Source organism: Schistocerca americana, chromosome 4 (assembly GCF_021461395.2).
Source record: "Schistocerca americana isolate TAMUIC-IGC-003095 chromosome 4, iqSchAmer2.1, whole genome shotgun sequence".
Lineage (NCBI taxonomy): Eukaryota > Metazoa > Arthropoda > Insecta > Orthoptera > Acrididae > Schistocerca > Schistocerca americana.
Window position 1 is genome coordinate 768,613,219 of NC_060122.1, and position 15,541 is coordinate 768,628,759.

Below are 15,541 nucleotides of genomic sequence, written 5' to 3' on the forward strand. Positions count from 1 at the left end.
CATTGCCGAGAGACTGGTGCCCCACCACTCATCAGACACTACAGTCGATGAACTCTGACACAGAGTTGAACCAACATGGAGTGACGTACAAGCATAGGGCCCTGTAAACCATCGAATTTGTATGTCAAATTCACTGTTTGCTGTCCACGTGTTTGTCAAACAAACGAGAATGCAGCAACCAAGTTTGTTTGATTTCATCTCACTTTCGAGCAGCTGTCACGCTGTGGATGTCATGCCCCAAAGCATTTTGACACTAGTGGGCGATGTACGAGGAGCAATGCAAGACGCTAAATTCGAAGACTGCTCCAGTTGCTAGATGTCACAGATAACAAAAAAATGGTTCAAATGGCTCTGAGCACTATGGGACTCAACTGCTGTGGTCATAAGTCCCCTAGAACTTAGAACTACTTAAACCTAACTAACCTAAGGACAGCACACAACACCCAGCCATCACGAGGCAGAGAAAATCCCTGACCCTGCCGGGAATCGAACCCGGGAACCCGGGCGTGGGAAGCGAGAACGCTACCGCACGACCACGAGATGCGGGCACAGATAACAATAAGGCAAGCAACTGCCTATAGTATGACAAAGTCATGCTTAAACGTTCAAACCTGTACGTTAAACTGTGCACTTACAAATTTTCTCGAGGTGCACATTGCCACATAATTTGACAAACATCAGAAGTCTGACAAATTGTTTGATCGCCCAAAGTTGCCTTATCTGTGAATCAGACTCAGAACGACCCTATGCCCAGCCCTGTTGCGTTCGTTACTGCTGACAGAGTTGGCAGCTCAATGTAGTAGATTTCGCACCCTGTCTCCATCCGCCCTCCCGCTCCACCCCTCCCCACCACCCCCCCATCGCGCTCCCCCACATCACCTACAAACTCACTCATGTGTACTTCCTACTACTGTCTACGCGCTACAAGTAAAAAGTTGTTAATTGCCATCTATCCAGGTCTTGGAGTTTTAATGAGCAATAGTCTACTTCGACAACCTACTGTCTATCGGAAAGCGCTCTGTGTCTCACAAGAGGATCCTCCATACTGTAAATCACGGCTTTTGGTTCAAATGGCTCTGAGCACTATGGGACTTAACTTCTAAGGTCATCAGTCCCCTAGAACTTAGAACTACTTAAACCTAACTAACCTAAGGACATCACACACATCCACGCCCGAGGCAGGATTCGAACTTGCGACCGTAGCGGTCGCGCGGTTCCAGACTGTGGCGCCTATAACCGCTCGGCCACCTCGGCCGGCCTCACGGATTTTGATGCGCTTCAAATATGTTGTAGAGGCACTTACCCTGAGTATCTGGCTATCCGGTTTCTTAGCGACGGGCCTTGGCTTTTGAGAAGTTCGATTTTGAAGTTCATTGCGCGATATCTATACCCGTAACATTAGTTGTATTTCGAGCAAGGCAACGTAACGTCCGCCTCCGTAGCGTAGCGGTAGCGTCACCGACTATCACGCAAGGCGGCCTGGGTTCGATTCCCGGAAGGGTAGTGGGTGTTGCGTGTCCTTCATCACCATTTGGAGGGCGACGGTTGAATCCCGCTCCCGCCCATCCTGATTTAGGTTTTCCGTGATTTCCCTAAATCGCTCCAGGCAAATGCCGGGATGGTTCCTTTGAAAGGGTACGGCCGACTTCCAGCCCCATCCTTCCCTAATCTGATGAGACCAATGACCTCGCTGTCTGGTCTCCTCCCCCCAAACAACCCAACCCAACCCACCCCGTTCCTCTCCCTCTCTCTCTCCCTCTATTATCTCTCTCTCTCTCTTTCCCAAATCTCTCTTTCTGTCTCTCCCTCCCAAATCCCTCCTTCTCTCTCTTGCCGGCACGGTAGCTCAGCGTGTTCGGTCAGAGAGCAGGTTGGCCTCTGTAGTAAAAAGACTAAGTGGAAGGATGAACCGCCGGACTTGAACAGGATGTCTTGTGACGTCCGCAACGACCAAACACAACGATCAATAACGAACAAAATGAGAAAAAAAAAATAGCGCAGCGGTAAAGGTTCACATCTACCACGCTGGAAGGGCCGTGTTAAAATCCTCCTCGTGCACTTTTTTTTTCCAAAATCGACCGAATTCTTCAATTTATTTCAAAGAATATCACCACAGTATAAGGGTGCGAAATTATAAAGATATATTCAGTCACTAATTTTTCTGTCATAAAATAATACAAAAACTTATTTTTCATCGTCTTGATGTGCCAGAACAATATTGTGGGTGATACTTATCGCAGATACAACCGAAGCACAAATTTTCGCAGCACCACGCGCATTTTATGAAAGCAACCGTCTTGCAGGGGCACGGTTTCTTCATGAGCGCTATACCGGGAAACACAGTTCTTTTGCATTCAAAAATATTTCACTTTCAACCGCTTATTTCGATGCGAACCATGTATATCTAATCATGCTTTCAAAATTAGGTGCGCCGAATTGATGTAGGAACAGCGAATGCAATTTTATCGAACCTTCCCTAGAAGCGATCTGTCTACTGTCTTTCATCAAGTCGGCAGCATACTGAACAATTTTCGTGCAGATTTCCACCTGTCGGTAAAAATAAACATTGCAGGGCTGGCAATAAGGAGTGCCCATTGGTGGGACCACTTTTAGGGTGCAGGTGCTCGCTTTCCTTTCATCAGTGAATAGATGATCGTATAAAGCTGAATCTGTTTACCCTCCCCACGAATCGATAATGTACAAAATTTTTTTCTATCCCACGTACGGAAGAATTACAGAACACAAAAATTCGTCGTACACCAGTTTCGTCAACTTCATGGATTTCGTGCAGGACACGACTACATTTCTGTATTTCCCTGTTAATTTGTCTACTCGTTTCTGAACGTTAGGACCAAATTTTCCAGTCGGTTCTTGCATACTTGAAGAAACATATGGGAGCAGATTCGAACACGGTACCTCCATCGCGGTAGCCGTGAACCTTTACCGCTACGCTACGCAGACTTAATCGGAATATGTAATGTTATGCGCATAGAAACCGCGCAATGAACTTCAAAATCGATTCTCTCAAAAACCAAGGCACGTCGCTAAAAAACCGGTTAGCCAGGTACTCAGGGTAAGTGCCTCTACGACATATTTGAAGCGCATCAAAATCCGTGATTTACAGTCTGGAGGATCCCCTTGTCAGTTAAAGTAGTGGTTACCATCTTAGTATCCAACTCACTAAAATCAACAAGAATAAGACACTTTCATTTAACGGGGGTAGGACGTGAAACGGGCCGACTTGGAGCAGGAGAGGCACCACAGAACATTTTAATTTCCACTGTCTATATTTTTACAAATAAATTCATAAAACTTCGTTAGCATGACCAGGAAGGATTCAAGATTCACACTCACAGCAGAGGAAGTTCAAAAACATAACAAAACAAATTTTTTTACATGTGAAATTTCATCATTTTTTCACTTGGTATTGGCTGCATTTGTTGTTGTAGGTACACTTTTCTTCATAAATAAGAGAGATTCTTCGATGAATTTTGCACAGCATACATACCATACTTACAGGTGTATGAAACTCTAGAATTTCCCAAATTTGTTAAAAACTGTGGTAAAAATTGAGATAATTAACTATAAAATTCGAGTTTTCTCTAAACACGAAGTTCAAAACGTAACAGACCATTCATTTTTCCATAGATTAAATTAATTCTAGAGTTTCATACACGTGTAAGTATAGTCTGTAAGCTGTGCAAAATTCATCGAAGAATCTCTCTTACTTATGAAGAAAAGTGTACCTATAGCAACAAATTCAGCCAACAGTAAGTGACAAAAAATCATGAAATTTCACATTTAAAAAATATTATTTTTTCGTGTTTTTGAATTTCCACTGCACTGCTATGAGTGTGAATCCTGAAACCTTCCTGGTCATGCTGACAAACTTTTATGAATTTATTTGTAAAAGTATAGACAGTGCAAATTAAAATGTCCTGTGGTGCCTCTCCTTCTCGATGTTGGCCCGTTTGACGTCCTATCCCCCTTAAAAAGTTGTCTCACAATTAGGCTGTGTTGTGCAAGCAAGTAGTTGTAACTTCCTGGCAGATTAAAACAGTGTGCCGGAACGGGACTCAAACCCGGGGCATTCGCGTTTCGTGGGTAAATGCTCTAGCCTTTTTTAGAATTTCTTTCTTTCTTTCTGTCGGTTTCTTCGTCATGATTCTTTTTCGGGGAGATCGGTTCTCTGCAGTCGTCTCACAACGCCTCTCGATGTATCAACGACGCAAATATCTTTACTTGGTGTATTATTAGAGAGAGTGGCCAGCCCTCTGACCGATCGCGCTGAGGTACCGCGCAGGCACCACTGAGGCACTCAAGCGTGACTCACGACCCGTCCTCACAGCTTTACTTCCGCCAATACTTCATCTACTACACTACTGGCCATTAAAATTGCTACACCACGAAGATGTGCTACAGACGCGAAATTTAACCGACAGGAAGAAGATGCTGTGATATGCAAATGATTAGCTTTTCAGAGCATTCACACAAGGTTGGCGCCGGTGGCGACACCTACAGCGTGCTGACATGAGGGAAGTTTCCAACAGATTTCTCATACACAAACAACAGTTGACCGGCGTTGCCCGGTGAAACGTTGTTGCGATGCCTTGTGTAAGGAGGAGAAATGCGTACCATCACGATTCCGACTTAGATAAAGGTTAGATTGTAGCCTATCGCGATTGCGGTTTATCATATCGCGACAATGCTTCTCGAGTTGGTCGAGATCCAATGACTGTTAGCAGAGTATGGAATCGGTGGGTTCAGGAGGGTAATACGGAACGCCGTGCTGCATCCCAACGGCCTCGTATCACTAGCAGTCGAGATAACAGGCATCTTATCCGCATGACTGTAACGGATCGTGCAGCCACGTCTCGATCCCTGAATCAACAGATGGGGACGTTTGCAAGACAATAATCATCTGCACGAACAGTTCGACTACGTTTGCAGTAGCATGGACTATCAGCTCGGAGACCATGGCTGCGGTTAACCTTGACGCTGCATCAGAGACAGGATCGCCTGCGATGGTGTACTCAATGCCGAACCAGGGCGCACAAACGGCAAAACGTAATTTTTTCGCATGAATCCAGGTTCTGTTTACGGCATCATGATGGTCGCATCCGTGTTTGGCGACATCGCGGTGAACGCGAAGCGTGTATTCGTCATCGTGATACTGGCGTATCACCCGGGGTGATGGTATGGTGTGCCATTGGTTACACGGCTCGGTCACCTCTTGTAAGCATTGACGGTACTCTGAAGAGTGGACGTTACATTTCAGATGTGTTACGACCCTTGGCTCTACCATTCATTCGATCCCTGCGAAACCCTACATTTCAGCAGGATAATGCACGACCGCCTGTTGCAGGTCCTGTACGGGCCTTTCTGGATACAGAAAATGTTGGACTGCTGCCCTGGCCAGCACATTCTCCAGATCTCTCACCAATTGAAAACGTCTGGTCAATGGTGGCCGAGCAACTGGCCCGTCACAATACGCTAGTCACTACTCTTGATGAACTGTTGTATCGTGTTGAAGCTGCATGGGCAGCTGTACCTATGCACGCCATCCAAGCTGTGTTTGACTCAATGCCCAGGCGTATCAAGGCCGTTATTACGGCCAGAGGTGGTTGTTCTGGGTACTGATTTCTCAGGTTCTATGCGCCCAAATTGCGTGGAAATGTAATCTGATGTCAGTTCTAGTATAATATTTGTCCAATGAATACCCGTTTAACATCTGCATTTCTTCTTGGTGTAGCAATTTTAATGGCCAGTAGTGTGCTTTCCAGTCCTGTGGCGTTTGGAAGGTAGGAGATCAGATAGTGGTGAAACTAAAGCTGTGAGGACTGGACACGACTCGCGCTTGAGCAGAGCATTTGCGAAAGACAGAGCTTCTGAATTCCAGAACTGCTCCAGCAAAACAGTTTTAATCTGCCAGGAAGTCTCGCATGAGAGCACCCGCCGCTGCAAAGTGAAAAATTCATTCCGGAAGCAAGTAGTTTGTTTGAAGCTAAGCGTTGCACGAAAAGGAGATATGTTTTTAATGGGATGCGCCCGCCGCAGCTAAAGTTGTTCTCTCGTCGGCGCCCTGATGACGCATCCCAAGTAGGCGGGCGGCACTGGGGAGCTACCTGTTGCTTTCTTCCAGACGACGGTGGGCTGCGGCACGCCCTGGGCCTGGCAGTGCAGTGTCACGTGGCGGTTGCGCTCCACGCTGGCGTCCGAGGGCTCCACAGTCCAGCGAGGTGGCACTGGACACACGACACACACGTCAGCCTCGACGAAACCTCCGCCGGTGGCGTTATATCAGCTACTAATTAGCACCAAAGATGTTTAGCTCAGTCGTTATGACACTTTGAACAGTATTGCAAAAGTGTTAGTAACTCGATCAAAAAAACAGTGAATTTCTTGCAAGTTATTCGTCTCTGAACAGAAAAGTCGAAATATAAGCACATTTGTCAAAGTGAAACTACTGTGGGTGTCAGGACTACTTTTACGTGGTGATAAAAATGCTGCAAAAGCTTATTTACACGGTGAGGGTTGCTAAAAAGGAACAAATGTGAGCAAAATATTTGTAGTGAAATTGGCTATCGGGATTAATTGGGTGAATAATAAGAAAATATATGTAGAAATGTTGAAGAAATAAAGAGATATAGTTGCATGCGATAAAAAATAGTTAGAAAAAAAGTCACTAGCTACTGAGAAAGAAACAACTCAAAAGGTGCATCAACTGTTACCTTTGTGAAACAAACCTGGGATTCCAGTCACCGGTGCATTCCCATGTGCCAAAGCAACCGAAATGTAAAGACGTGGCGGTTTCTGACTAGTAAAACACAATAAAAGAAAGAAACGTACTTGGGAAGCAGGAGACAAACGCAAATAGAGAAAGAAGTAGTAGTAGTAGTAGTAGAGGCAGAAAACGGCAGAAGACAAAAAAGCGGTTACCTTTGACCTGTAGCTTGGCCGTGTACCTAACCTCGGCTGCCGGGTTGGAGGCTACGCACGTGTAATCGCCAGAGTGTGTGGAAGAGAGGCTAGAAATGCTGAGGAGGCTAGAATAAAGATCAAGGGCTGACACGTTCACTCCCAGCTGAGAGGAGAGCGTGCCGCCATCTTTGAGCCACGTGATGGAGAGCGGGGAGTCCCCCCTGCTCACGCCACACACTGTGCGGGTACGCATGCCCTCGGAAAGCCCGTCTTGGAAGGAAAAAGGCTCAATTATAGGAGGAACTGGAAGAATTAAAGAGAGAAGAATAAAAACATGAGAGCAGAAAAAGAAGAAATAGAAAAAATTCTTTTTAGAAAATTAAAAAAAAGTTTCCTTCGGAGAAAAAAAGAGTAGTAGTAATAATAATAATAATAAAGTCGGCTGCGGCGACATGAGAGATGGTTGTTTACCATTGACCATGAGCTGCTGCGTGTGAGATACCTCGGCCGCCTGGTTGCGCGCCACACAAGAATAGTTGCCGTTGTGATCTGGAGACAAACTTTCGATCAAGAGAATACTATTGAACTGATCGACGCGGGTCACGGAGACCCGCGGCATGGAGTCCGCCGAGCGGCCGTCCTTGAACCAGCTGATGGTCAACGGCAGGTCTCCGCGCGTCACAGAGCACGTCAGGCTGGCCCGCTCGCCCACGTGCTGCGTTCTGTCAGAGGTAAATGGGCTAAGTTTGGGAGGAACTGCAATTCACAAGAAAAACAACACCTCTCAACGTCTGTCCCGTACGTGTGGAGTCAGGTGGCAGTGTCCGCCAAGGCCTAGCACCATCTGCGCACTTTCCTTCGCGCTTCACGTCCGTAGTTGCCAATTTGGAACACTTTCGGTTTGTAATGCTTATTTTTCCAGGATCCGTGATCTTTTGTTATCTAACAGTCCTATATTGTAGCATCAAACATTGGCGACTGTCTCCTTACAAGGGAACCTCCCCGTCGCACCCCACTCAGATTTAGTTATACGTTGGCACAGTGGATAGGCCTTGAAAAACTGAACACATATCAATCGAGAAAACAGGAAGAAGTTGTGTGGAACTATGAAAAAAATAAGCAAAATATACAAACTGAGTAGTCCATGTTGAACATAAGCAACATCAAGGACAGTGTGAAACCACGCGCGCCGTGGTCCCGTGGTTAGCGTGAGCAGCTGCGGAGCGAGAGGTCATTGGTTAAAGTCTTCCCTCGAGTGGAAAGTTTAATTTCTTATTTTCAGACAATTATGTCCGTCCGTCCGTCAAATGTTTTCGGTTTCCATTGGAGAGGCACGTCCTTTCGTCTACTAATCGCACGGTTTTGCGGTGCGGTCGCAAAACACAGACACTAAACTTATTACAGTGAACAGAGACGTCAATGAACGAACGAACAGATCATAACTCTGCGAAAATAAAGAAAGTAAACTTTTTACTCTTGGGAAGACTTGAACCAAGGACCTCTCGTTCCGTAGCTGCTCACGCTAACCACGGGACCACGGCGCTCCTGGGTTCACATTCTCCTTGATGTTGCTTATCTTGCACATGGACAACTCAGTTTGTATATTTTGCTTATTTTTTTCATAGTTCCACACAACTTCTTCCTGTTTTCTCGATTGATCTGTGTTTAGTTTTTAAAGGCCTATCCACTGTGCCAATTTATGACTAAATCTGAGGGGGGTGCGATGGGGAGGTTCCCTCGTTAGCACCAATGGCTACTGAGGCTTAGGTAGCGGACTTCTCTTTGGTAGGAAGGTCTGGAACCAGACCGTACACTAACTTCGAAGTGCTGATTTTAAATGCACAGCTCAACGGAAACATTTTTTGATTACTTTTTATTAGGTAATGGTTTAATCCCATGGTTTTCGGGCGCTGAATCCATATTCGACCTTAGTTTTCTTCTACCATGTACAATTTTGTCACAATGTGACCTGTTTATGAACTACAAAATTAGCAAAAAACATATAACCAGTATGAGAAATAATTTAATTTTTCGTTACGGACAAAGGTTTACTTGAAGTATAAACATGAAAATACTTCGCTAATACATGTAAATTTTGTGACCTTAGCTTTACGTTTCCTTTCTCTCTTTTCCTTAAAGCACCTAATAGAACTTTCTTTCCGATGTACGTCGTTTGAAGCAACTAAAAGCAATCTCACATTATACTAGCATTTCAGGGGCCCTGATTCTGTTTCACGAAAAAAAATCAAGGTAGCTGTTAAAAAAATTGAATCTTGAGGCTCATCAAACTGCATGTTCGTCTGCAAAATCAAACCATTGCGGGTCCATATTGTTGGTTGAAAACTTTGTAACAATCTCCTTGAATGATGCCAAACCCACTCTTCCAGTTTTTTCATACTCAAAGATGGAATCTCACATAAGTTTTCGAATGTCAAGTTCAACAAACAGGAATTCTTTAAATTCCGATTCTGGTAGATGAGGAAACGTCTCGAGGAGACATCTGAAGCTTTCTGCATTTTTGGGGAAGTTATCACAAACTATTCCGTGAGGCTCAGTTTAACATGTTGAGACGATAACAGAAATTTTCCGGATCCATGAGGTTCTTACGCAAAAGAAAAAATGGAATTATGGAGCTTACTATAGTAGTTACTACTACACATACTAACCAGAGCAAAACATACTCCGAAATTTCAACACCATTTCGTTATTCACTCAAACAATATACGAAATGTATGTATTACATGATTAAAATCTCTAAAATGTATTTTAAAAAATAAATTGAATGTTAACTGTAAAATACTGGCGGATGATACGCCTTTTTTTGCTATCGTGTTGGGATTCAACACACTAAAGTCAACAAGAATAAACCACTTTCATTAAAAAAAAGTTGTTTCCAAGTAGCCTGCAGCAGAACTAGTGATGGATCAGTTACTGAGCCATAGTGGGCGCCATTACAGGTGCACAATATGATGAGTGCCATAATTCTCTTGTTCGTAGCAAAGCGAAATGGAGGTGGAGCTTATTGTCTCCTCCGCCTTAATCCTCACATGCAGTACACTGTACTTCACTCCTCAATAGTCTGAAGTCGCCAAAGAGAAAGTGCGCAGATGAAAATATGCATATGGAAACTCAATAATCTCAACATTAAACTCTTACAACACATATATTTTGGAGAAATTGTAATAATACACAGCTATTCCTTGACGGACAATGCCTTTTGCACAAACAGTACAAATAAATTTACATTTATCCTTACTATGAAGAGTGCCTCGAGTTTCAAGTCAGCTGAAACAGATTGAAATTGGTTATTTATTATTACACTGACATAACAGAATATAAGATTCATTTATTGACGACGAAAAGAGACATGAAAAAAATGTAGATTATCATTATATAAATTATTTCTCCTTAAAAACTATAAGTTCAGGGTCAAACAGTAAATACTGGTTACTAACACTTAGTTTGAAAACTTGGATATATTTTTACTAATGACTCCAGTAGTGGGAAGAAGCAGACACAGTCACTGGACTTAGATATAGCACTTACTTAATTATTTTTTCTTTCTTTTATAGTACTTCCATATTACTGTTCAGTTTTTCTGCACGAAGTCTTTACTTCTACAAGAGTGCAAGATTATCTGTTCATTTATGATATAAATAACAATATTCCAGGCGAATATCAAGTAATGAGACAAACTTCAGGACGTGATTCCTGACAGAAAAAGGAACAAAAAGACTCATAACAACACGTGTCAGCAAATGGATGGTGAGTCTACAATAAAGCAGTTCGTAACGGGTGCATTACGTTGCACATTACATGGTATTAATTTTCCCATCTTACAAAAGATGACGGGTGAATTACATTGCACATTACATGGTATTAATTTTTCCATCTTACAAAAGATGTTGAAAGTGCTTGCTACGGAATGCAAAGCGACAATTGGCAGGTCGTATCATGGACTGCATCACTCTTTTTAAAATTCCAGGTTGTAACCAAATAGCGTCACAGGCTGCACAGACACAATGTTCGAGGGTTGCAATAAGTGGTACAGCTTACACAAGACATTTCAGATGCGCGCACAGGTAAAATCATAGGGGTTTAGGACTGATGACAGAGGCGACCAGGACCAACAGCCTTCTCGTTTTATCCATCTCCTGGGGAAGATGCCGAGGTCCTGAAGAACAACGATACGGGAGTGGAATAATGCTCCGCCATGCACCAGCCACTTTACCTACAGCACAGCTAACGGCACAGTCGCCAGAAAAACAGGCAGAGACTTACGCAGAAACTCCACAAACGTGCGTCCATTAAGGCACTGTGGCAAATCAATTGATCCAAGGTCGCCAATAATCCCTGCTCAAACATTGATACTAATCCGTTACTGATAGACGATTCGACCATTCCCCGAGGAGTTTCTACAGCCCGCAGATGACAACGGCATAGGTTTCTGATACCATCTCTAGCAAAGTTCGCTTAATCGGTGAATAGTACCAACGGCAGAAAGCCCATAGTGGTAATGTTCTGTTGCAACAACCAGCATCAAAACAAACAGCGTAGAGAAAAACCTGCAATCGATAATCCCTGAAGTGATTGTAATTGATAGCAAGAGTGTATGTCTTCACGCAGGATACACAATACGATCCTTTGGCTAACTCCATGCTGGCGTGCGACGTACGTGGAGCTTGTTGTGTTGGCCCCAGTGTCGTGTAGAACCTATCGTTCCAGAGCTGCTGTTTGAACTTGCCGCGACCATATAAGTTGTTCATCTCTCTGAATGAACCCATGTTCACACAAATTTCAAGCAATGGCTGCAAACGTTTTGTGAATCAGATGGGGAAGTCTATTACGGTAGGCAGCTCGCTAAATCCGCGAGGACTCTCGACAGTTTCCATGTGCTTTATTGTAAACGAAAAGCATCTCGGCTTGCTTCAGGAATCACTAATGAACCATTCTGCTTCTACTTAGCTGAAAGCACACAACCGGCAACACAGATAATGATGTTGTCCATAAGTGATATCTAAGCTGGCAAATATGCATTAATTAAATATTATGTTAAGTTCACATAATATACCGGTACTATCTGCTTTATTACAGACTCATAGTCCATTTCCAGACATAAGTTGAAGTAAACTTTCCTTTTTCTTTCCCTGTCAGAAATCATCTCCCGAAGTCTGTCCTCATACTTAATTTTGATCCTGTATGAGATTGATCATAAAAAGGAAAATGTTTCTAAATAAACTACTCAAAAAAGTTTTGCGCAACCTACATATCCCCGAACATGTGTGGGCTTAAATTCAAGGGGAGCAACGTGTAGCTTGGCACTGGGTTGGAGCCCACGTTTCGCTCCGTCAAGCTGCATTTTTATGAAACTTCAAATGGTAAATAAAATTATAAAAATGATGAGAGGAATTGCAATGTTCCTGAACGAATACCATTAGGTTCCAAGTATATTTTTTGGAGTATAAACAGTTAGCGATTATGACTTGCGACAACGTATCGGAAACAAGTAGGAGTAACTTCTGCATTTCGAGGCAGATGGCGTTGTGGCGGAGTTCACCGCCGAAGGCTTTGTGACAGAGAATCAGGCAGAAGACGACGTGTGCGACCGGTGGGCATTTTCTGGAGATTGAACCACCAACAGCGTAGAGCAGCAACGTTATTAGCGTGGTCCTTTGACATTACGCGGCTTCACAGCGTCCCACCCAATTATGTAACGCTATGCACAGGGGTTAAAGATGACTGAGCATTACAGAAACGTGCGGACCCACAATTAAGTCTTTAACGCGCTAATGTTCTGTGTCTGTTTCGTTTTGACAATAATTTGCTGAATCGCTAATGACCGAATGGTCGCGTTTACTCGTAGTATCGCCAGTGCTCAAATTCTTAGTTTTATTTGAGCTTGGTAAATTGCAGTTGTCTTTGGCCAGGTATGGAAAATTGTGTTGTGTGCAGTTATGTGTGACAGATATACCGCTTAATGTAAGAGGTACCTTTGATCTGTCTGTTGTTCCAGCCTTACTAGTGCTTATAAAACTGTGTGCGGGGAAGTATGTGATTGACACTATTGTTGTGGGTTTGGCTCTCCCTTATTGGTCTGCCAGTCACAAATATGTTTGGGAAAGTGCCTTTCCTGTCCTACGTTACGAAGCCACCGCGTTTCCAGTTGAATTCAGGTTCTTTTTAAAATTGCAGTCCTGTGCTTCTTTGGATTCTGAAACAAAATCAGTCCCTGTTAAAGAACTTGATATCGACTAATCACTTATGTAATAGAGAGAGCGCGTCACATGCGCATTTTGTAGTTATTAACATGCTGGCAGATGTCGAAGACCTCCAGTCCTCGAGTCTGTAATATAAGTGCATTTTAGGGTGCTTTCTCTGGCAGCATATTTGGGAATCAACGAAAGTAAGTAGGTGTATACCTCACTCGTCTGCCACATAGGGAATCCTAGGAGGAATCTAAATATTTAGTGATATGACAGGAACGATCAGTCACAGCAAAAAATCTAGTAAATATGGGCTCTAAAATTCATACCTGAAGTACTATGAGTATTTGTTCAGTAGAAGAGATGTGTTCCACAGTAGGAAGATGAACTGGTGCTCTTTGCTCTTACGGTATGAATCTTAGAGCCCATCCTCACTGGTCATTTTTTTCTTGTTTTGGTTCATACTCCCATCTCAAAGCAAAGAGTTTGCAGCAGAAGAGATTTTTTTCACAATCTGGAAGATGAGGAAGTGCTCATAGCTCTTAAAGTATCCTTTTTAGAGCCAGTGTTTACTAGAATTTTTTGCTTCGAATGATCTTTCCTGTCATATCCCTGAACACCGCTCACTTGACGAAAGGTCTGTTCCTAAAGACTGGAAAGTAGCACAGGCCACACCAATATTCAAGAAAGGAAATAGGAGCAACCCATTGAATTACAGAGCCATATCACTGACTTAAATTTGCAGTAGGAGTATGGAGCATATACTGTACTCGAACATTATGAATCAACTTGAAGAAAATGACTTATTGATACATAACCAATACGGATTCAGAAAATATCGTTCTTGTGCAACACAGCTAGCTCTTTATTCCCATGAAGTAATGAGTGCTGACGACAAGGAATTTCAGCTCGATTCCATGTTCCTAGATTTCCAGAAGGCTTTTCAAAACGTTCTTCACAAGCTGACTATTAATCAAACTGCTTGCATATGGAGTATCGTCTCAATTGTGTGACTGGATTCGTGATTTCCTCTCAGAGAGGTCACAGTTCGTAGTGATAGACGGTAAATCATAGAATAGAACAGAAGTGATATCTGGCGCTCCGCAATGTAGTGTCATAGGCCCTCTGCTGTTCCTGATTTACATAAATGATCTAGGTGATAATCTGAGCAGCCCCATTAGGTTGTTTGCAGATGACGCTGTAATTTATCGTCTAATAAAATCATCAGACGATCAATTCCAATTACAAAACGATCTAGAGAGAATTTCTGTATGGTGCGAAAACTGGCAATTGGCACTAAACAAAGAAAAGTGCGAGTTCATCCACATGGGTACTAAAAGAAACCCGATAAATTTTGGGTGTAGGAAATCGCTCAAATCTAAGGGCTGTCAATTCGACTAAATACCTAGGAATTACAGTTACGAGTAATTTAAATTGGAAAGAACACATAGATAACATTGTGGGGAAGGCGGAACAAAGACTGCGCTTTGTTGGCAGAACACTTAGAAAATGCGACAAGCCCACTAAAGAGACAGCCTGCATTACACTTGTCCGTCCTCTGCTGTAATATTGCTGCGCGGTGTGGGATCCTTACCTGGTAGGATTGACGGAGGACATCGAAAAAGTGCAAAGAAGGGCAGCTCATTTCGTGTTATCGCCCAATAGGAGTGAGAGTGTCACTGATGTAATACGCGAGTTGGGGTGGCAGTCACTGAAACTAAGGCGGTTTTCTTTGCGGCAAGATCTATTTACGAAATTTCAATCACCAACTTCCTCTTCCGAACGCGAAAATATTTTGTTGACACTCACCTACGTAGGGAGAAATGCTCATCATAATAAAATAAGAGGAATCTCCGAACGGAAGGATTTAGGTGTTCCTTTTTCCCACGCGCCATTCGAGAGTGGAATGGTAGAGAAGTAGTATGAAAATGGTTCGATGAATCTTCTGCCAGGCACTTAAGTGTGAATTGCAGAGTAACCATTTAGATGTAGGCGTAGACCATTCCTCCCGGGACACCCTGTATATTTACGAGGTGGCCTCACATTGGATTTAAGAAAAAGGCTTATTAAATAAAAAAAATATATATATATATATTACTGCGAAGTAAAGACAAAATTATCGCACGAATGTGAAGTCGAAATATGCTGTTGGGCAACAGTCAGTATAGTATTGCTCCATCTATCGCATTGTTACACGCTCGGATCCTCGTAGATGTGGTCAAGATGTTGCTGCTAAAGCTTTCCCCAGTTTTCGACGGCTGCTTTGTTGAGGCCGTCCAGTGTGCGAGACTGGTCTCTGGGGCAAGGCACTGCAAGTGGTCACAAGCATGTTCATTTGTGTCCACGTCTGCAGATATGACAGTCATTCCATAGGGTTGATACGTGTCTCCTTTAGGATGATATACACGAGGTATGGT

The 15,541-nt window shown here is 43.3% G+C and overlaps 1 protein-coding gene across 1 annotated transcript in view; it reads right to left on the bottom strand.

The window, feature by feature from the left end:
• The window catches only part of LOC124613789 (Down syndrome cell adhesion molecule-like protein Dscam2), a 273,808-nt gene that overhangs the window by 201,985 nt on the left and 56,282 nt on the right, over nucleotides 1–15,541 (bottom strand). Inside the window, exons 5-7 of the mRNA XM_047142510.1 lie at nucleotides 7,393–7,677; nucleotides 6,940–7,224; nucleotides 6,126–6,245 (exon numbers count right to left, since the gene is read on the bottom strand). Of these exons, the coding sequence (XP_046998466.1) occupies nucleotides 6,126–6,245; nucleotides 6,940–7,224; nucleotides 7,393–7,677 (690 nt within the window). The remainder of the gene's footprint in view (nucleotides 1–6,125; nucleotides 6,246–6,939; nucleotides 7,225–7,392; nucleotides 7,678–15,541) is intronic.